The sequence below is a fragment of the Myxocyprinus asiaticus genome, chromosome 15 (assembly GCF_019703515.2).
Source record: "Myxocyprinus asiaticus isolate MX2 ecotype Aquarium Trade chromosome 15, UBuf_Myxa_2, whole genome shotgun sequence".
NCBI classification, from domain to species: Eukaryota; Metazoa; Chordata; class Actinopteri; order Cypriniformes; family Catostomidae; genus Myxocyprinus; species Myxocyprinus asiaticus.
The window spans coordinates 21,874,108-21,896,911 of record NC_059358.1 but is presented as its reverse complement, the minus strand read 5'-3'; the positions used below and the strand labels follow the sequence as shown (position 1 = coordinate 21,896,911).

The following is a 22,804-nucleotide window of genomic DNA, read 5'->3' as shown; positions in this document are numbered from 1 at the left end:
GTCTTTACAGGGGCCTTTTTGATCCACATTTTAAATATTGAAAAATGAAATCTGCCCCATTCTCCACTGAGCATGCAGGCACGTGCAGAGGGGAGGTATCTGGGGGCTTATGCCCCTGTCCTTTTTCTAAATTAATCAAAAGTGCCCCTCTCAACATGAATTAATAAACGGTTATTATAAATGAACATGACAACATGCACAAAACAGTAGCAAATGCATTACACGAAAGTCAGAGAATTTTATTTTAGTCAGTTTATTTGCCATAGTCTCTGTTGTCAGACAATCTTGAGACGTTGTTGTCATGAAGCCAACGCATTACTGGGATGTGACATATACAGGGGGGTGGCTAGCCATTGCCCTTTTGGAGAAAGTAATTTAATTTACATCTATTCATTCTGCAGATGCTTTTTATCCACTGCGTCAAAGCAGTGGATAAACGTGTTTCTGTTTATGAAAACATGCCTTTGTAAACATCTTTAATTGTTGCATCACTTCTCTTTTTTGCAGTCAGAGGATCAGGAGGGACGGGGGAGGGGAAGAAAAGTCCAAAGGGGGTCTAACGCTTGACACTTGAGCGGCTCCAAATGCAACAAAATGTGCATTAATTTGTATTGACATTGCTTAAGCAGGCCAAAATGCATTAAAAACATGCATTAGTTCATATGGTGAACAATCAGGTCGCAGAACTAATGCAAGTCTCAAAAAAATGTTTTTTCTTTTTTTGTTATTTAAACTTAAACGCTGTGCTCAGCTAAATCATAATGTTATAAAATAAATGAAAAAGAATGATAAAGATAAAGTGAGCCCTTCAAATGCTGCTGAACTGCATATATGACGCAAGCTGTCTGCTACAATTTACTGTGTATTAAATAGACATTTATAAAGCCTATATCAGTTTTATATACAGTAAATAACAGTGAAGACAGTGATAATAACAATTAAGTAACCATGAAATTTAACTGCATAATGTTTATAGAACCATGCCTTCACAAAAAAGAGCTGAGGGAGGCTGCTAAAGTGAGTGTTTCTTTGCAAAGCTGGATTCAAAGCACCAGCAAGCAGGTGAATCATGATATATATATATATATATATATATATATATATATATATATATATATATATATATATATATATATATATAATTTAATATAATATTTATATTTATATTAAAAAATTATTTTTTAAAAAGCATTTTTAAGTAAAAATAATTAATATTAGTATACAGAATAAAATATCTGTACAGATACTGTATATACATCATTCTACATGAGTTATATATTTAGCACAATAATGACCAGTTATTAAGCTCAAGTTCAGCCATGCAGCTCTGTGTGGCGCAAGCTTAGTGGTCCTTTGACTTGTAATCGGATAACCAAAATCAATTTGCATCTCTCTTTTTGTCTAACATTTAAATGGCTCAGTTTTGCATATAAACTGGTTCTCGGCAGATTGCTGCAAGAGTTTTTCTCTGAAAATGCTATTTACTCGGTTTGTTGGGCTTTCCTTATATCAGTTTGCACTGTATGGTCTGCTTTTGGCCATGACACATAGAAGCACGTCTTTAACTGTAACGAGTGGCTGCTGGCAATGACAATGATGATGAATTGAAGAACCCAAGTGCAAATTTATTTACATAAGTGAAATCCACAACCGTAAATCCAAATGTGAAACAAACATAAACATGAACAACTTGACTAGACTAGACTAGACTAGACTAGACTAGACTAGACTAGACTAGACTAGACATGGAACCAACATTACCAAACATAATACCTGACAACCAACAATGGAAAACATGAGGGCTTAAATACATGGACATGGGAGAACACATGACAAAGATAACCAATAAACACTAAGAACTAACTTAACAAGATAATCAAACAATGAACCAATGAAAACAAGACACATGAACATGGAGGGAAAACAGGACATCACATGACTAGGGAACACGACATGAAACAGGAACTAGAATACAAAATAAAAGACATGATATACATGAACACACACATTAAACATTACATTAACAAGGTAAGCCTTAGCCAACTCTGACTGGCACACATAGCAATCTTAGGTCATTAGATTAAATAAATTTACAAATAGCAAGTCTAAATCACTAGTTAAATAATCTCTAGTCTTTCCTGGCTCAGGTACACATTATGAGTTATGTCACTAGCCATTTAAGCTATTCGGCTAAGCAAGCTGAGGCACACATAGAAATTTTGTAAATTAGCATAACACCATTTGGCCAGTGGCCATAGGCTTACCTAGGTAGCATATACTCAGTGCACATGGCTCTTCGGAGCAGCAGCAGTACATAAGTCTTGGCAATAGATCTGCTTGGATGGGGGTTTGTGTTTTGTGTTATGCATTTTGTGCAGCTTTCCTGGCTTGTTGGGGGATTGTATGTAATGTCTGTTTGTGCGGCAACATGTAATACATGCTCAATGCAGCATGTCTTGCATTTTATCTAATTGTGCAGCAGCAGTAGCAAGTCCACATGCTAACTCCGTATGTATGTGTATTTTCTAGCAGTAACAAGTCTCTGTACTTGATCTGCAGCAGCAGCAGCAGCAGTTTTATCAGATCTTGTCAGCCAAGACCAATATTCTACCAATATGTCATACCCACATTAACATGCTAAATCTTTCAGAGAGTTGTCATGACTGAAGACAATGCTATTATATATTACAAGAAGTGAAAAGTCAAATTCTTCCATTCAAGATGATTCACAACCACAAGGCTCGAGGTCAGAGAGTGAGGGAGAGTCTTCTGAATATCAGGAACCAGGTGCTGGTGAGGATTTTAGTGACTTACTGTAAAGGGACATACTACTAAGAGTTTGATAAGGAGTAAGATAGACATAGGAATCTTTGAATGGAACACTAGTTATAAAAGCAACAACAAAAGTAGTATTAGAATTAAGAATAATTATTAACAATATCTCTGAAATGTTTGTAAATCATTCTTTGGAACTGAATTAAGTGGGTGAATAAGGGGCAGGGGTTGCATGTGTCCTTTTTCTTAGTTTCAGCCACTGCCCCTCAAAATGTCTGTGCATAGCCCTGTATCTGGGGCATTCGTGTCACCTTTAGTAGCATTTTAGTTCAAGCCCCTGTTAATTTCTGACACAAGTGCTCAGTAAATGACAGAGAAATGAAATGTCATACCTCCTGTTAGTTTCGTTCTAGTCCAGGTGTTTGTGCTTATGAGTGAGTATGAGAGTGAGAGTATGGCACAGGAGAATGAGAGAGAATTTGTTTTAATGTGTGATCTGTGTGACCTGGCCCTCAGCTTGCCGTCAACCTGTTTAATGTGCTGAATGCTAGTGCTGGAAAGGTCAGTGAGCAGACAGAGAAAAGCCTCTCTGTTTCTCTCTCTCTCCCTCTCTCTTTGTGATGGTGGATTAAAGTGGAAAATCTAAGTAGTTGTTTTATGGATGTGGGTGTCACCTTGTTCTTCTCTCCTCCACAAAGGCTGAACAGTCCAGCTTTGAACCATCCCTTCTTCTTCCATTCAACCCACAACACGCCTAATTAGACATTCAGCCCCTCCTCCATCCTCCCTCACCTCTCTCCACATGTGCTTTCATCATATATGCAGAACCAGCTTTCACCGCATTTTTATTAGGGCACTTAGCGATCAACGTACTTGACACCTGTAAATGAAATTCTGGGAAATGTTCAAAAACAAGGCAGTTTTCAGTAATGTTAGGTCTCCCACTGTGGCATTGTGTTTACCTCATGAACTGATGAATGAAGTATAAGTAGCTGTTTCATTAAAGGTTTTCAAGTTATTGGAAAAAAGATGGAGAGTGGAGGTGATGATTTTTAAAGCAGAGCGAGCAAGTTATCATGATCTAAGAGAAGGCGCGCAATGAAGCCAGACTCTCGAGCTGTCTTGAGGAGAATTCTTAGAATGAAACTGTCAGCGTGAGTCTCGCACACTCAACAGCCAACTGCTCAGCCTCTCATCCACATACAGGGAGCTCTGCAGGGGTTACATGCCAATAAGACCCACAGTCATCCAACAGGAGGCATCATACAATGTGATATTACATGTCTAGTCTATGGCTGTATAGCAGAGTACAATGCTTTATCAATTTCTGGAATGATATTACTGTTACTGTTTCTTTTAGTTGGCTGGCTGGTCATATGTACTACTCTGTGTGTATCTTTAGGAAATGTGATCTTGTATATTTTTCAGAAAAATGAATTTGCTTATACATTTTTTTTTCTTCTGTTTGATCCATAACAATTGACAGTCATCTCACTTTTCATATGTGGATCAAACATTTGAAACTTGATTTTCAATGTGACATATAAACAGAATTACTCTAGCTTGCAGTGCACTCTGCTTTTGCCTTTTTGCAGTGGTCTTGCTGAACACAGTTTTTCAAATTATTACAACCATTGTGTGTGCTTCTACAGTATGTATGTGTCCTCTCAGTTAGATGGACATGTCTACTTCTTTGTGTGTCCAATTGCCTGGCCTCTTATTTACCCAGAAAACTGATCTGTTCATTCAGTAATATATATTAAAATTGATTTGTCAGTGCTAGTCATTTGAAAGTGGAAGCAATAAACATCAAAGCAAGCAACAATCATATTCCTTTTTTTTCAGTCAGCAGTGCTTATGAAATGAGAGAGAAACAGAGTATGAGAGAGAAAAAGAAGGACATGGCTGAGAGTGTACATTTAAATTGTTTCATGTGAAAGGGAGAGTGTTTTGTGGCTCCCAGACAACAGCATTATATGGAGACAACCTACAAATGCTCCATCAGTTTACTTGTGCTTTTGTAATAGCACACACATGCTTTTGAAATACATTCAGCAGCAAACAAAGCAGACACATGCAGTTGCTTGGCATACAGACATATATTATTACATTGCATATATTGTGTGGAGCAATGTTGCTGGAGTTTGACGTTTGGTGTTGGAGATGTGTGGCCTCCTTCAGTTCAGATCCCATCACTGAAACCGGCTGTGCAATGAAAGTTACATAGGTTGTGACACACATACACAATCATCTTATTGCTGCAGACAACTTCAAGCTTAGCTCTTTAGACAATAATGAATCCAGCGAATGCAAAATGAATACTTGAGGTGGTTTTATGCTTTGCGCATTAGAAAATTTTTTATCCTTTCTACTGAATGTAAATAATGTCACTGAACTTGTTTATACTAACACAGATGGATAAGAAACTCCTTTCTCCTTGACAAAACAACCTAAATTCTGAAGCATCAAGTGATGGTGTTTCTATGTTTGTGGCAGAAGCAGAAGGCAAGTGGTTGGATCTCTCAGCCAATGTTTTACCTCTTGCAACAGGGCCTGTCTGGCATGGTGGTGAGTAAATGCAAACACGTGTAACTAATTCTGATACAAAATGCATCCAAAAGCAATTAAGAGTTAACATCTGTTGTTTTGAGTCTCAGGGACAGGGCGCATGTTCAAATGACAGAGTGGCTCTTCTCAGCTCTCTCACTCTATCGTTTCACTTTGACACACATCTGTGACAGAAAATTTTAAGTGGGGGTGGGGGTTAGTCCTGATTTTCCTTAAATGGTTAGTTCACCCAAAAATAAAAACTGCACGGATGGACTTTAAAGGTGCTGTAAGCAATTTTGTTTTTTCATGGAAAGGTATGCAAAACATTTTACTACTCCCTGAATGATATTAATGAAATAAGTGACCTGAGATATTGCGCCGGTCTCTGTGACAGCTATAGATTCTGTAATGAGCAAACAAAAAGTGTCAGCGGCCAATGGACAATGACGCTTCCAACCTGTCAATCATTTTGCGTGTTGTCACAGTATCGTAGTTGCAGTGAAATATTGAGGCATATAGCATTTTTATGACGTATTGTTCAAAACAGTTGTCAGTTGAGGGCGCTATTTTGCTGCTGTTGTTAACAACCATTTCTGCACAATGTCAGTCTCAATTAAGCTCATTTGGTATCTTTGGAGTGTGTGGTTTTGAAAAGAGGGGGCGTGGCTAATTCGATGGCTATTAGCCACATCACATCTACCTTAGTTATGATCCTCCCCCATTCACAGCAGGGCTGTGGGATACAGTGTCCCTCCAGCCAATTAGGAGGCATATAATCAGTATTATCATCACAGTTAGATTAACTTTTTCTATGTAGGATCTTGCTAACTTGCTGTTTTAAATTGTTTCAGTGTTATGCTGAATGGAAACTCTCCTCATACAATCCATGTGATCTCTACTGTATGTGTCCTTGATCAGACATTGTGTCATGAGTAATAAGTGTATAGTTGTTGGGGAGAGGAGAGGTGTGGTGTTAAAGAGCTGTTAGACAGTGACCTTTCTACCTTGTTTACTTGTGATTCATTTTAAGCCATGCTGTCTGGGTGTTGTAATGGGAAAGCTCTGGTAATGATGCTAGAGAGATGTACTCTCTCTCTCTCTCTCTCTGTGTGTGTGTGTGTGTGTGTGTGTGTACATGTTTATGCGACTAAATGTCCCCACAAGGATAGTAAAATCTGAGATCACCTACATTGTTAAAATGCATGGAAGTTTATGGAGAGTCCCCACAATGATGTAAAAACAAGTTAGTGTTTGTGTACTGTAGCAGTCAGCACAATGTGTTTGTATGGTTAATGTCAGTCCCTGAGGTCTGTGTAAGCAGACTTTTGATACTGAGTTAATAGCAGGAGCCTTTGAAGTCACTGGCTAGCTAAATTTCATGTGAAGTTTGCAACAAAGCAAGAGCTGACACCCCTAGAGGGAGTGCCTCAGAAGTGTATGTCTGTGTGTGTGCATGCTCGCTCTTGAGCATGGAGTTAATAGTGACCCTGCATTCCAAATGGGATAAATCAGCCTCCGAAGGGCACTTTGAAGGGAAAACAATCATGATAGTCATGCAGTAAGTTCGATTCAAACAGAATTTCCAATTAAAATTATTTAACAGGTAAGTTCCGAATAAACATTATTTTTTTCACAGTATAGTCTTCATAGGGAAAAGGGCATAGGGATGATTACTTGTGAATAAAACGCACCCTTTGTGTTACATGGTGGTCACTGAGAAACTTTAGAATTGCAAATGTGAAAGAGTTAAAAGTGTTTTTGTGTGTGCGCGCCCATGTGCATAATTTGAAACTGTGTAATTCTGAAACCTTAATGTTTTAAGGCTTTACAAATTTCTGTGAGCATGTTTGATGAAAAAAAAAAAAAAAAGAAAGTTAAATTAATTAAAAGTTACTGGTAACCATATAATGTTATTTCATGAAAAAGGATGTAAAGGATGTACATCTTTGTCCTGTGTTAAAATGACTTTTAAGTGATTAAGAATTGTTAGCACTCATCTTAGTATTCTTACAAGGAGAGGTCCAGTTCCGTAATGAATCCAATGACTAATATGAACTCATGACCTTGTTGTCATAGTTACATAGCTATGGTAACTATCAAGCGCATGACTGGCTATTTTCTCCTGAAAAGTGCTGTAGGCTTTAAACTAGTTTTGGAAAATAAATCATCTATATCAAATTATTAGCCATTCAAAAATGTAATAAGGCACAATTTCCTTGGTGGCTGGGTTTAGTTTCATTCCCTAGCAAGGACAATTCTGACACCAAAATTCTGTAGGGATAAGATACATTGTGGCAGGGTACTACTGTAAATAATGTTCTTACAAGATTCTTTCATTTTGCAACTTTAAACAATTTAATAAATTTAGAAAGTAACTGTGGATTTTAGAGTTTTTTTTTTATTTTTTTATTTTTAGTCATGCTCAAGTTTATTTTGGCAATTTTATAGCATACATCCATGCAGTAGTCTACTCACCCTTAAATACAAACAATGCTGTCTCTCACATTACTCAACCTGAGCCTGACATCACTTCAGATTTTAGTTAGATCATGATTTTAATTTAGAATGCTTTAATAATAATAATAATAATAATAATAATAATAATAATAATAATAATGCTTTAAACCCTAAAATGCATATGTGGGTCACAAATGACATAACCTCTTTCACAAGTGGTCTTCTGTCATTGTAAGAAATCTTTAAATAGGGTGTCTTTGATCATGTGAACTAATTCTTTTCACAATTAGATTGCTATATTTATATTAAAAAACAGAATATAAATATAGCAAAATTAAAATTTTGATAATTAGAATTACTACAGACTAACCCCACCACTAAACTTTTTGGCATTTTTTGAATTGAACAATTTAAAAATATATAAAATATATATAATATATAAAATGTACAGTACAGTATATAAAAACTAAATTATTTTGTTTTTCAGTTGTGTCTGACTGCTCTTTTCTCCTTGAATGTTGTCTCTTTTTGGTCATAGTTTGGGTGTATTAAATATACAATCACTTTAGATTCTAAAGTCTATGATTTTATATTTAAAGTTATGTAAAGATCTCTCTCTCTCTCTCTCTCTCTCTCTCTCTCTCTCTCTCTCTCTCTCTCTCTCTCTCTGTCTGTCTGTCTGTCTCTCTAGGTCTATGCTGAGAAAGAAAAAGCCATAGCAAAAGCCCTGGGGGATTTGAAGGCTAACTTCTATTGTGAACTATGTGACAAGCAGTACCATAAACATCAGGAGTTTGACAACCACATCAACTCCTATGACCATGCACATAAACAGGTAAAACTGTTTAACAGCAGGTGACAGAGCTTATTAGATAGGGAAAGAATGCAGAGGTGAACGAGTGTATGGATAACAAGAGAAAGACAATGACTCCAAAACTGAGAACTGAAATCTTTTCCTACAGTATATAATAACCATTACTACTTTCAGCAATTAGGCCTGAGTGTCTCTGTACATAATGATGTGCACAGAAATGATCATATGCTTGGTCAAACACTCTGCTTGACCATTAGACAATTCGGTGTCTACTTTTGTGTACCCAAATGATCCCCAGTACTAGTAAAAGGGAAACTTATAGTTTTATTAAGACATAAAGATTTTGTTTATAAACTACAAAATGGTATTACACAGAAAACATTTGCAAATATTTAAAAGGGTAACAAATGTAAACTTCGAAGAGGAGAAGACAGGAGAAGAAATTATGAGAGGAAAGCAAAGAGGAAACGAGATCAGATTTAAATAATCAAGAAAAAGCCAAAAAATAAAAAAATAAAAAAATAAAAAAATAAAAAAATAAAAAAATATGGAATTGATGGGGAGATTTTGATGGGGGAGAAGATGAAATGAGGAGTAGAAGAGTGTTAAGGATGTGATTACTGATGCTGTGCCAGACTTAAGTCTGCTGCCTATCTGTGTGGCATCTAAGATTAAACATGTTCCCAGGTATTGCAAACAGCAGATAAAATTGCACATGCAGTACATGTTCTGGATCATAATTTTAAGAGCAATAAAACCATGAACTCTCTTCTTATTCCACAGCCTTTCATTTCACATTCATTATAATCCCTATGCCGACTAGAGCATAGTCACAAAATGGAATTTACAAAACTATTAAGCTAATGAAACATTTTATACACTTTATTACATGAAAGCTAGAAGTGCTGCAGAGAGTGAGAGATACAGAAAGAGGGAAAAAGAGAGTGACAGATAGATCTGTGAATCACTTTAAATGGACACTAATGGCACTTTTCCACTGCACGTTATGGTTCGACTCGACTCGACTCTGCTCGCTTTACTTTTCTGAGCTTGCTTTTCCACTGCAGTTTAGTGCCGCCTCATGGGTGGGATTATAGGCTGATCTTCATAGTTGCGCCGCCTCTACTGCCAAGACATCATCTTAAACGCGACACATACATAAACAATAACATGACCGCTAGCTGTTAACTACTAGCTCGTTGTGCTGCATAAAGCAGTTGTTGCATGGTGATTTTACACAAGTGTAACAGTTAAATTGGCCTGGTTGTTTTAGAAGCAAGCTTTCCAGTAGCTGGTCAACTAAATAAAAAGTTTTCAAGCAGAATATAGAGTTAACGTAACAAAATGTACCATCCTCCATTGTGGACTCCAACAACGCAGAGTCCAGGGCACTCTCCCTCCCATTGCTCGCCAGTCTATTGCCATAGATAGCGTCCATTTGGTTGAACCACTTCCACTTTCTTCTGTTTGAACCACTCCGGCTGTTGTGGTCCTTGATGGTTCTGTAGTCACTTAAGTTTTTTAACTTTTCCCTACACTGTTGGTAGGTCCGGTGATTGCCGTGTGCGGGCAACAGTTGGGACACTTCCTGAAAGACTTTTTCGTTTCACGTCATTTTGTTCGTCGCTAATGAGAGGAACGTCTGCACCTCGTTTATTGACCACGGCGTGGTTTTGCGCACAGCCATTTCTTTTTACAATTTGAAAGTCGCGTGAACAAATGATACTGCTATTGCTGTTGCTAACTTTAAAACTAGCGGGTTGATGTCCTGTGTCGCAAATCCAGTGACGCTGGTAGTGACGATTCTCTCTGACCAATCAGTGATCTGCAGGGTTTTGATTTAGTATCGGCTCACTTGGAACCTTGACCGAGGTGGTACTAAAAAAAGTACCAGGTACCAGGTACTATCCACAGTGGAAAATCCCCAAAAAGCGAGCAGAGTCGAGTCGAGTCGAGTCGGGTCGAGCCGTACCGTGCAGTGGAAAAGCCCCATTAGTGACAGTTATATCAAAGAGAGAGAGAGAGAAAGGAAAGTAATTACACATGTTGTTGCGATAGATTTAATCTCCGTACAAACATAGCTCAGTTCAAGCCATGGATGACTGCACACTTGTTTGTCTTGCAGATGTGTCTGTTCCTGTTAGTCAAAGTCAATGAGTCAGAGATGAATGCTGCCAGCTCAGCAAGAACATCTTTAATATCCCATAATCAATCAAAAGATTTTCAGTGGAGTGTTTCACATCCCCACTTTCTCACAGAGAAATTAACATATCATTCTTGTTTCTGTGCAATTAATTGTGACCATTTTTTATATATATATATGTAATTGGTTGAGAGTAGTCTCAAAAAACACATAACATTTATAACATTGTAATTAATGTGTAATAAATGGTAATAGCATTAAATGTCTGACAAACTGAAGATAAAATGGATTCATATGAAAATTGGGGCTCTCACCAAGTGGTTAGTGGACCAGTCATATTGAGCCTTGGTGCTCAGGCTGGAGACACAAATACCAAACCTGCATATTATATCTCAATCAGAATTCCCAGTGATTTAGTGTTTGTGTAAAGTATATATGTATATGCATTGATGTGTACCACACATGGATGATATATTTGATTTAATTAACTGTAAGAACCACAAAACCTTTCCTAGAGAGCTATGCAAATCAACCAGCTCTCCTCACTCCAAAATAAAAAGGAGGGAAGGGAAGAGGTGAGACATGAGGCAGAGATTACAGCCAGCAGAAAACAGTGACAGATCAAGAGTGTTTTCTCCAAGAAGGCAATGCCCCCTCAAAAAAAAAAAAAATAAAAATAAATAAATAATAATAATAATAATTACATGAGAAAATAATTGGCTGTACGAAAAAGTAAAAAAATAAATAAAAAACAGTGACATCAGTGAATTCAGAGAGAGAGAGAGAGAGAGATAGAGAGAGAGAGAGAGAGACAGTCTTTTTTTCCTCCCTTGAGCTTGTGTTCTCACTGAGATCCTATGTTGCATGAATGTAAAGGTAATAGCAAAATCAGGCAAAAAGTCACCTGAGAAGTGACATGCCACAGTGATTGATTGCTTATTTCTCTGTCAATGTGACAATGCCCACATTTCATGTTCATAACCTATGTTCCACTGCCAGTCTGCAAATCGGCCTGAAAGGGTGAAACTGGTAGAAATGGATGGACTGAACAACTCACCCACTCAGACATCACCATTTTGTTCATATAGACATATAAACATATTATAGTATTGGTTGCTTGTTGATAGAGTAAGGCAGTGGATCTCAACCAGGGGCAAATTGCCAAGTGGGCTGAGATGACTTAAAATAATATAAAAATTATATTATACTATATATAGTATATAGCTATACTAAAATTATCAAACTTAATCAAAATGCTAAAACAGCTAAAATCAAGATGTAGGCATACACAATATAAACATATTGTTCCTTAAACCTTAATAATCATGAAATTAATCATTTTTAAGTATTTAATCTATTGACACTTTTTTTTTTTCAGGTGATAGGGACTTTTGAATATTGTCTTGAACAATGGGGGACCTTGGAATTATAAAAGGTTGAGAACCTAGTGTAAAATAAATTGTGTTCCATATGCCTTAATAGTGACACACATATAAAGATAAACTAGAAATGCAACATTATTTTGCATTGAACTGGGGAAAAAAACCTCAGAGAGGAGAATTTGCCTCCTCGTTTCAGAAGTCAACTGCACGCCACTGCAACAGACAGAGAACAAGAGAGACTAAAGCTTTGAAGTCTGTTGGAGAGAGTGTGGGAGAGAAAAAAAGAGTTCAAAAAGAGTGGCAAATATTAGGGGAAAATTGTCAAGAGGACATCATGGAACAGTTTCACTAGAGACTGAGAGCAGAATCTGGAGGGAATCCCCTGCTTGACTCCAATGTTCCTGAGGTGGATTTCGGGCAATAGCCTTGTGAGATTGGAGATAATCCATATTTTATAACCCCCAAGTCACTGGGGGGTTGCAGAGGAAGCATTCTCTCTTTAAAAGGAAAGTCAGATCTGAAGAAGTCTAAGCCTAGTCATGTCTGTGTTTCTATTTAAAGTGCAGCAGGCTGCTTAATTTTTAAAAAATAGCCAAGGGACATGTGAGTGAAAGGTCTATACTCAGGACATTTAGCGGTGTGAGGGGGAGCAGAAAAGGAGAAGAAGAAAAGGAAAATGAACATTGGAAAAATTGTTCATTTGTCCTGCTATGAACAATTCCTGTGTGGGTTAGCAGGCAAAAATACTTTCTAAAAAACCCAGGAAGAAAATTAAAAAGTGGTGGTTGCTCTTCTGGCCAAAAGCGATGACTCTGCAGACAAACGAGACATAGCCTGAAATGAATGAATGGATAACAGTTATAAAGGAGCGAGGGATAAACTCATTTGCAGCAGATGGAACAATTTGTAAGGTTCCTTATGAACATTTTAAAGCCTGAGGATATTAAAAACTGCTCTGTTATGTAAACAGCCACTTTAGATGTTCCAGTCATTGCCTGAAGCCGCATTGTGAGCATCTGATAAGACAATTATAGAATCTTTGCTAGGGGCTTTTTACATCTACCAGCAAGTCCATATCCACTTTTTATAACAACATAAAAATGCACTGCGCTTATATAACAAATGTGTTGTAGTGCTCTTTTCTGCTAAGTATTTACTCCCCAGTGAGTTAAATCTAGCGTGGTAGACATATTGAAATTAGAAGATGTAATGCTCTCTCTGTTTCTCTCCAACATACACACACATACTCAAACAGGAATCCAGCATCTTTCACCCTCCTATGTGTACATGCACAGCCGATAGTTAAGAAACTGCTGCTGTGTGGATGAAAGCTTCTCCCGAAAGCTCCTTACTGAACCTTTCTGCAATCTCCATTTCCAAATTTCCTCTCCTCCCTCACATATGCTCACATCCCCTCAGCTTCAAAGGTTTCTCCTCTCCTGATCCTCTCAGGCACCTTACACACTGACTCATTACAGCATTTAAACATATACACAACACACACACACAATGTTGCAGATCACCTAACCTGACAGCCTGTCATCTTAGGAGCTGGCAAGGAGAGTCTAAAAGAGTCTCGACAGACAGCTTTTTGCCCGAGGCCCACACATGTGCCCATGTGCATTGTGTGCATCAGGCAGTGGAGGATATAGGAAGTGTTTTTTTTGGTGGATTATCCCTGTCTCTGAACGTGCAGATTGGGGTAAGGATAATCCAAATGCTGATGTTTTCCCCATGGGGAGAATGAGAGTGACATTTTATAATCAACATTAAGTAGATACACCAGCCTCAATTTTGGCCAAGGATTACATACTTCCTTCTCTTGCAGCTGTCAGGAAGAGGATTGTGGAAGATACATTGTTTCAAACAGTGCTCTGTAATCTTTAGTTTGAATTTCAAATTGCTAGATACTGTAGGTGTTTCTCATGCATGGGGTTTTATCATATTTTAAGGAATTTTATTAAATGTCCTTCTGAGCAAAATGCTCTCACTCTGCATGAAACTGTCCATAGAGATGCTGTGCAGAGTGAGGGGGAGTTTTTTATTTTATTTTCAAGTAAATGCCTGAGGCTTATCACTGCCTCTCTGCACCAACTGCAGTTGGTCACAGAATCAGCAGTGATGAGATTAGTGTGATTGGCGCAGACTCCCGGCACAGTGTGTTTGCGCTGAAGGTGGAGTAATACAGATAACAGACTTTTCATCTGGCTGGAGTACATTTGGAGATGTGAGAATGAGCTGAATCGATGCACACGCATTGACGCAACTAAGCAGAGTTAATGCATGGCCAGTAATGACATTAAATGAGCAAAGTAGCATAGTATCTGTCTTTGTTGCATGGTTAAATAGCTACAGCCCTTCACTTACACATGCTGAATGTTGAAGAAAACATGTAAGGCAATTGCTATGCTCCAAACAGCATTATGAATGCAGGTACTCACTTTAGAAGCTTCCAGGAGGGCCTTTGTCATTGAGTTTCCCATGCTTAATGTGATTTACACAAGTATGACATGTTCTTGGGTCAACATTCTATGTTGTTCCTGCGACAACATTCCAATCAACCAATCAGGACCTTCTTATTTTAGGGGTAGGGTAAGGGTTAGGACTATGATTGGCTGATTGAAATGTTGCTCAAGGTACAACAAAGAATGCTGATCCAAGAACATGTCCTACTTGTGTAAATCACTTTAAGCAGTTTTCTCACAAAAAGCTCTCCCCTATGTTACTTTCTCTTCTCTGTACTTACAGGAATAATTAAATCATCAGGCACAATTTAGAATCCACTGGGTCCAGCTGCACCAGAATTAACAAGTTTTAGAGTAACGGCCAGAGATGGGTGGTTAGTGTTGACATTGTGTAGTTTAGCTCATGAATATTAATTAGCTCACGCTGACATTGCAAGGTAATCTTCCGAGTTTCTCTTCTGAGACTCTCCGGTCACATTACCTAATTAATAGTCATGAGCCATAAAAGTGCCATGCTGCATTGGCATTGTGATACAATATCAAGCAAGCTTTATGTTTATTCAGCTTTACTTTATGGGCCGAGATGGCTACAGCGACCGGAAGTAAACTGATCAACCACTGTGGCCAAGAATGCCAAAAAAAAAAAAAAAAAAAAAAAAAAAAGCACTAAGCAAAAGAAGACAGCAGAACAGAGCATTCAATCTTTCATTAAAAAAAATATTTAAAAAAATAATAATTAATTTAAAATAGCAAGAATATGGTTGCTTTTTGTTAAATGCTAACCTACTATCAGGAAAATGTTTTTACTCTTGTATGATATCAAAGTCTAAAAAAAGTCTAAAAACCTGGATATTATCATTTATATTATCACCATTTAGTTTTTTTTTTTTTTTTTTTTTTTTTTTTTTTTAATTAAAAGTCTATTCAAACCAACCGTGGGTAATACATTTAACATTTCAAATTTTTAGTAGGATGTTTAGGCTACTTACTGTGCTCCCATGTTGCAATTCTCCTGTAGTATATGGTTAGAACAATGTTGGTTATGATTATAACGTCAGGAAGTAGCATGTTAAGTTATGTTAAGTAGAACACAGAACGCCGTAGCCATCCACTCCACAGGTGTCGCCTAAGTCTACATTAATTAAACTGGTTTCTGTAGTCTGCTGTAGATCTCATCTCTGAAATGTCAAAACTATAGACATAATTATTTTCACAATCATTTAAATAATCAAGATTGTCAATAGTGCATTGATCTGCTATTTATATGCATAACTGTAAGTTACTGTAGGCCTCCTGAAATGTTATTTGTGAAACGTTCGTTCTTTTCGCTCTGCAAAGAGAAGCTCTGATCATATCTGTCTTTGTTTCTTACTTAGTACAGTGGCACTTTTACTGTTTGAAATAATCAGATCATATCAGATGCCAAAACAATAGTGAATTACAGTGTATATCAGAAATGTTGTAATGTAAGCCAGAGGTGGACTAATAATATAAGCCAACAAGCTAAAATTGGAAGGGGCTGTAACCCCCTGTCCCTTAAGAGAAAAAGACACTCCCTAGATATCTTTGTCTTCCGCAGCTGGAGAGGATAGTGTTAGCAAATTGACCCTGCTCAATGACAAAGACAAAGTAAAGACTTGTGTTGTGGATTGTAGGAGGATCTAGAGATTGGAACTGCCTGTTCCTTAGTGCAGTGGGATGAGTGGGAGAATGAGGAACCGGTGTGCTGCTTTCTCTGTAGACTGCCAGGATGAGTAGGCTCTTATTGTCTTCTGCCCTTGTCAAATGCCTGGAGCTCTCCAGGGTCTCGGCAGCCCAGCTGAGGCTCTATTCATCTCCACCTGCCACATCCTGATAAAGGTACAAGAGAGCACAGTGTTAAAAAAAGAAACAGAGTAAGAAAGGGAGAGAGGGAGATATGACTCATTTTGAAAGCATCAGAGGACCATCAATACCTGAGGGGAAGTACAGACAGATGGAACAGTGTTAGACAACTCGCACACATATACGTAGACACTTTCTGACACAGGTGTGCAGTCTATTCTGATTCAATGCTTCATTATGCAGAGAAAATTCTCTCTGATTCTAAGCAGTGCTTGGTGATTTGTGTGTGTGTTGCTTTGTGTGATTGCCACAGTATGAATCTCAATAGAGAGAGAGAGATCCCACCTGTTTATTGTGTCAGGTTCTAGACTGAAAGGCAAGCTGACTAATAGTGCTCACCTGTGTTCAGTGGCTCAAGACGTCCAGAGAGGGCTGTCACAATATGGTGCATTAAACCAGGGGAACTAGAGCATACAGAAAGACCTCACACACACTCAGTTGCATACACAGGTGTTTTAGTTAACTCAGTGATCAGGGCAACTAAATCCAGAGTGTGGTTTTCACTAAGAATGATAGCATCTTATACAGTATTTGCACAAGCTGCCTGCATTGTTTTAGCACAATTTATTTTTGCACAGTACACTTCACCGTCTTGCAGGCTGGTTCTGTGTTCGATTGTGGAGGATGCAGCTGACTGCAATCCAGCATGCTTTTTTGATACTGTACGACATTGATCCACCACTGCGATGCAAGAACCTGAATCATTCTTTAAAAGGCCGAAAGTGCACTTGACTACACCACATGTCTAGATATATGGCCGGTTGTAACACTCTTCTCCATCATTTGTTAAATAACTGCTGTAATGATCAATAGAAAATGTACACAAGCATCTCTTTAAAATAAAAGCACATCACTAATTGTGCCAGGAAAATAGTGCTGAGTTTTGTTGTTTTGTGGTAGGCTCTATAAGACTCTAAGCATGTGTATTAATTTCCAGAAAGGAAACATTTTTGGGCTGAAAAGAAGGATTATTACTTATATGGATAGTTCACCTAAAAATGAAAATTCTGTCACCATTTACACACCCTCATGTTGTTCCAAATTCATATGACTTCCTTTCTTCCATGGAACATTGTTCCTATTCGCTTTCATTGTATGGAAATAAGATGCAATGAATTGAATGATGACTGAGGCTAACATTCAGCCTTGCATCTCTTTTTATGTTCCACGAAGTAAAGAAAGTCATACGGATTTAGAAAAACATGAAGGTATGTGCTGGGGTGATAAGAATCTGCTTTTTTCTTTTTTCTAGAGGGATAACCATGGCAAAGTGTGCGAATGAAAAAGTTATACTATGTGCAGTGCACAGCTTTATTGTCTTTAAAGTCTCATTCTCCACATTGTCTCTATATGTCTGATATAAGGTCTTTACCCTGCATGTACTGATGGTATTCCTTTAAGGTCTATTATCATTTGGATTTTTACAAGCGGTAAAAAACCCTTTGAGGTCTGTTATCTCAACTGGTGAGTCTTTGAGTGTTTGAGAAGCAGATATCAAAGAAAACCTGGCACTATGCTATATAAAATGTAAAACACTCCTCGAATTAAGATTCTGAAGAGCTACTATAGCTGAAGGGCTCTATAAGTGTCCTAATGGGCTTTATTCACATTGTAGTGAAAAGACACATACATCAATGAAACACTAAAAGGTCTATCCTTACACATTGGATGGAGACAAACCTCTGTTCTCCCACATTGATTAATCTGTCAGCGTTTGATCATTAGCACACAACAGAATTGATATAATGTACTGAAGGTCAGAGGTCAATGAGAGCATTTCAGCATCTTCGATTCTCATTAATCCCCAACAAAACTTAGTGTTAAAGTGCATGTCTACAATGTGTGGTCCATGCCACTGGCACACCTATATTTATAATGCACTAAAATAGATGGAAAAGCTTAGTTTAGATACACACAAAAAATAATAAAAATAAATAAAAAAATGATAGTGGACATTTTTGCATGTTAAAATATTGGTAAATTATCATGTATAAGTTTTAGGACATGTCACTAATTCTTTTTGAGTATTTAAAATATATTTTCCATTGGTTGATTAAAAAAAAAAACATTTGTTCTCCATCTGTCAATTATTCATGACGCAGATGTTTCACTGAAATTTCAAATTATCTTTTGAAGGGCAAATTCTAAGGCGTCATGAATATGAGAACATTCAAAGCTAATTATAAGTTGAGTTTTTTTTTTTTTTTTAACTTGCTTATTGCATTTGGTCCCATAAAACAGTTATACATACTTGTCAAATGTCTTAGTGATATCATCAGGTCATTAACATCTAGAATATGTAATAGCAGACACAGTAGATTTGGGTTTTCAGAGTAGAACTGCATTCAGCATTCTATATATATATATATATATATATATATATATACACACTACCAGTCAAAAGTTTTGAAACACTTGACTGAAATGTTTCTCATGATCTTAAAAATCTTTTGATCTGAAGGCGTATGTTTAAATGTTTGAAATTAGTTTTGTAGACAAAAATATAATTGTGCCACCATATTAATTTATTTCATTATAAACAAAAATGTAATTATAAAAAAAATAAGTTTTTGAAATTGATGACTTGGACCAAATAATAAAGAAAAGCAGCCAATAAGTGCCCAACATAGATGGGAACTCCTTCAATACTGTTTAAAAAGCATCCCAGGGTGATACCTCAAGAAGTCGGTTGTGAAAATGTCAAGAGTACATGTCTGCAAATTCTAGGCAAAAGGTGACTACTTTGAAGATGCTAAAATATAACAGAGTTTTGATTTATTTTGGATTTTGTTTAGTCACAACATAATTCCCATAGTTCCATTTAGTTTATTCCATGGTTTTGATGACTTTACTATTATTCTAAAATGTGAAAAAAAAAAAAAAAAAAAAAAAAACAATTATAATAAAGAATAAGTGTTTCAAAACTTTTGACCAGTAGTGTATATATATTTGGGTATTTGATACATTACATGTCCATTAACATTTTTTAATCAACATTAAAATTTTACTTTAAATTTTAAATGAATATATGAAGGGAAACTGTTTATCTTACGTAACTGGTCACCTTTTGCCTTCGCTCGTTCATTTTAAATGGTCCTGCAGTCTGACAAATACATTTTTAAAAGTTTAAATATTCCATGTACAATTGAAGTCAGAAGTTTACATACACTTAGGTTGAAGTCATTAAAACTCATTTTCTAAGGTGTATGTAAAATTCTGAATTCAACTGTAGCCTACTATCCCAATTAAAATGGACATATAAACTATAAACTAACTTTAAAAGTATTAGCAAAATGCTATTTACATTGTAACCCCAGCACTGGTACTGCCCAGCAACTATAATACATAACTATTACAAAAGGTTGAAACATTCACTGATGCTCAAAAAGGCAACACACAATATTAAGAACCAAGGGTATGTAAACTTCTGAACAGGTTGATGTGTACATTTTATTTTATTTTATTTTTGTGGGATATGTGAAAATGTTCTGTAGCTTCTGAAGGGCAGTCCTGAAAATTAGATCTTTTATCTCTTATATTTGTATATATTCTGAAAGGAATGTGTTATGTTTACTTACAAGACAAATGGGGTATGCAAACGTATGCACTTAAATGAATAATTCACCCAAAAATGACAATTCTGTCATCATTTACTCGCCCTAATGCCATCCCAGATGTGTATGACTTTTTCTTCTGCAGAACACAAATGAAGATTTTTAGAAAAAATATTTCAGCTCTGTAGGACAATACAATGCAAGTGAATGGTGGCCAGAACTTTTAAGCTCCAAAAGCACATAAAGGCTGCATAAAAGTAATCCATACGACTCGAGTGGTTAAGACAATGTCTTCTGACGTGATCCAGCTGGTTTGTAACTCCCTTTTCACTGTCCATGTTTACATCAGTCTCCTTGGCAATCATGATTTCAAGCTGGATTGCACTTCCTATTGCACAATCTAGGTCTCTGCGGATGCGTCAAGCGCTAGGAAGGAAAATTTAGCTTGAAATCATGATTGTGCCTAGAGACTGCAATGACAAGTTGTACAGTGAAAAAGTTGTTATATTTTGGTCTGTTCTAACCCAAAACCAACTGGAATGCTCCAGAAGACATTGGTTAAACCACTGGAGTCTGATGGATTATGTTTAGCGCTGACCTTTTCTCTTTATTGGACCTTCAAAGGCCTGATCCACCATTCACTTGTACTGTATGGACCTACAGAGCAGAGATCTTCTTCTAAAAATCTTAATTTGTGTTCTCCAGAAGAAAGAAAAATATTCATATCTGAGATGGCATGAGGGTGAATAAATGATGTAAGAATTTTCATTTTTGTGTGAACTATCCCTTTAACATTTAGCTCTGAGGATAACAAAACATGCAAGTAGACAGCCATCCATTTACTGGAAGAGAGAAGTCTGGTGTGGTGTAGGTGGAACTGGAAGAGGCTTCTGTCCAGGTTGACACAGCATCTATTGTGTTTTCTATGTCCTGGCAAACTGGAGACATACAGCATTCCTGAAATACAGACAATGAAAATCAAACATCAATAATGATTATTGTAAATTTATCACGAGGCTTTAGCATTTATAATATGCTCATTTTGGCCTCTGTGGTGAACATTAGTGCAGACAATTTAAATTCAACAGTCTCTGAGAGTGTAATGACAGTTTTAAAGTCTATTCATCACTCTTGCCACGTTCACATAGCAGCAGAATACGGTTGTCAGTCCTGTTTTGAGTGCTTAACAGCTAGCTGCTTGTCATCCGAAGATTCAGCCGCTGTTTTCCACCGGCTGCTCGTGCACGAGCCGCGCGACACAAAATCTGCGCTTTGCACTCAGTTTAAAAGCATTTAAACCCTCTGTCGGTTAATTATGATCTGATGGAAAAACTTGCGCCTCGTTTGGACTTATTTAATAACGTGGCGTCAATTGTGGCAAGACATGCAGGTGTTATGGACGTCGCCATCTTCGATATTTACTTTAGTCAATGTCACTATGGTTACAGCCAGTGGCACCTGCAACTGTACAGGCCGTACGCACTGTGCGTACCATGAGCGATCCGACTGACATGTGAAATATTTACTCTCAGAATATTTCAGTAATCATGAAATGTGTCCCGTATTTCTGTTGGCTGTTTAAAAGAACTAGCAAAATGCCCAATTTGCGAATGAATAATTCTTTTGAGTCGGTTCTTTTCAGTGAATTGGCCAAACGGGCTTGCAAAATGTCCTGAATCGATTCGTGATTCAGTAAAATTCGTTCAGAGAGCTCTCTCACTGAATCATTTGGAGCGGTTTCTCGCACAGTAAAACAGTATCAAGATATTTACGAATACAGCGCTGGATACCTTTTTGTGAGGTAACTTTGAGAAAGTTGAGCTAGTGCTGTGTCATGTGAACAAAGGGCTGTTCAAACTGAACGTGTTTTTGCGTCCGCTCGCGCTGTTTTTTCCAGTCGTTTTCCTTGTAAACATTCGCTAGATGGATGTCTTTTGACAACTGCGTTACCTTTCACTATGTTTTTAGCATCTCTCACAGGAGCGCTGCATTTTAGACGCCATGTCAAATAATAATAAAAAACAAAAAACAAACAAACAAAAAAAACCTTCAACTGATAAAAATGCGTCTCGAGACACCTGCTCTATTCGTTGTGGTGCGTTTTGCTTTTTTAGCGCGAAAATACGACGGGTTTCGGGTCGGGTTCGGGTCAGTTTTTCAAGTAGGACTTCGGGTTTGCATGAAAAATTAAACCGGCCTACCGAACTTATTTCACGCTCTCACTCACAGACACGTGCGAACGGAAGAGTTAGGGGCCGAACGTATTTTGGCGTGCGTCTGTTCTTTTTTCCCATTGTTTAAACATGCTGGACGAATGTCTTTGACATTTGCACCGCCTCTCGCTTTTTCTTTAGCGTCTCAAGCAGGACCGGCACATTTTAAACACCATATCAAGTTAAAAAGAATGAAACGGAGCACAGGTGTCTTTCTTTGCGCTGCCTAGATAGTTATTAGCGCAGTTGTCACAAAGAGTCAACATTCTAAACAGGTTAAGGCTTCATAGAGGAGACTGTTGCAGTGTTTCATTTTATTCCAGATTGTTCTGCACCAAGTGAAGTTTCATTAAATAAACGTCAAGTCAATGCTTCCCCACCCCCCTTCTTCCCTGTTAAAACTATGTATGTTTACTGTTTCAGTACTGTTAGGAATGTTGCCAATGCTGTATGCTATCATAAAATACAGCCTATTGCAACAGTACTTGCTAGGAGAAGAAATTAGATAGTAAGCGATTTCAGGTTCGGGCTTAAAATCTGACAGTAGCCTATCGTTCGGGCCAGGTA

The 22,804-nt window shown here is 37.4% G+C and overlaps 1 protein-coding gene across 1 annotated transcript in view; it reads left to right on the top strand.

The window, feature by feature from the left end:
* The window catches only part of LOC127452991 (zinc finger protein 804B-like), a 139,483-nt gene that overhangs the window by 94,112 nt on the left and 22,567 nt on the right, over nucleotides 1-22,804 (top strand). The window contains exon 2 of the mRNA XM_051718941.1: nucleotides 8,474-8,617. Within this exon, the coding sequence (XP_051574901.1) occupies nucleotides 8,474-8,617 (144 nt within the window). The remainder of the gene's footprint in view (nucleotides 1-8,473; nucleotides 8,618-22,804) is intronic.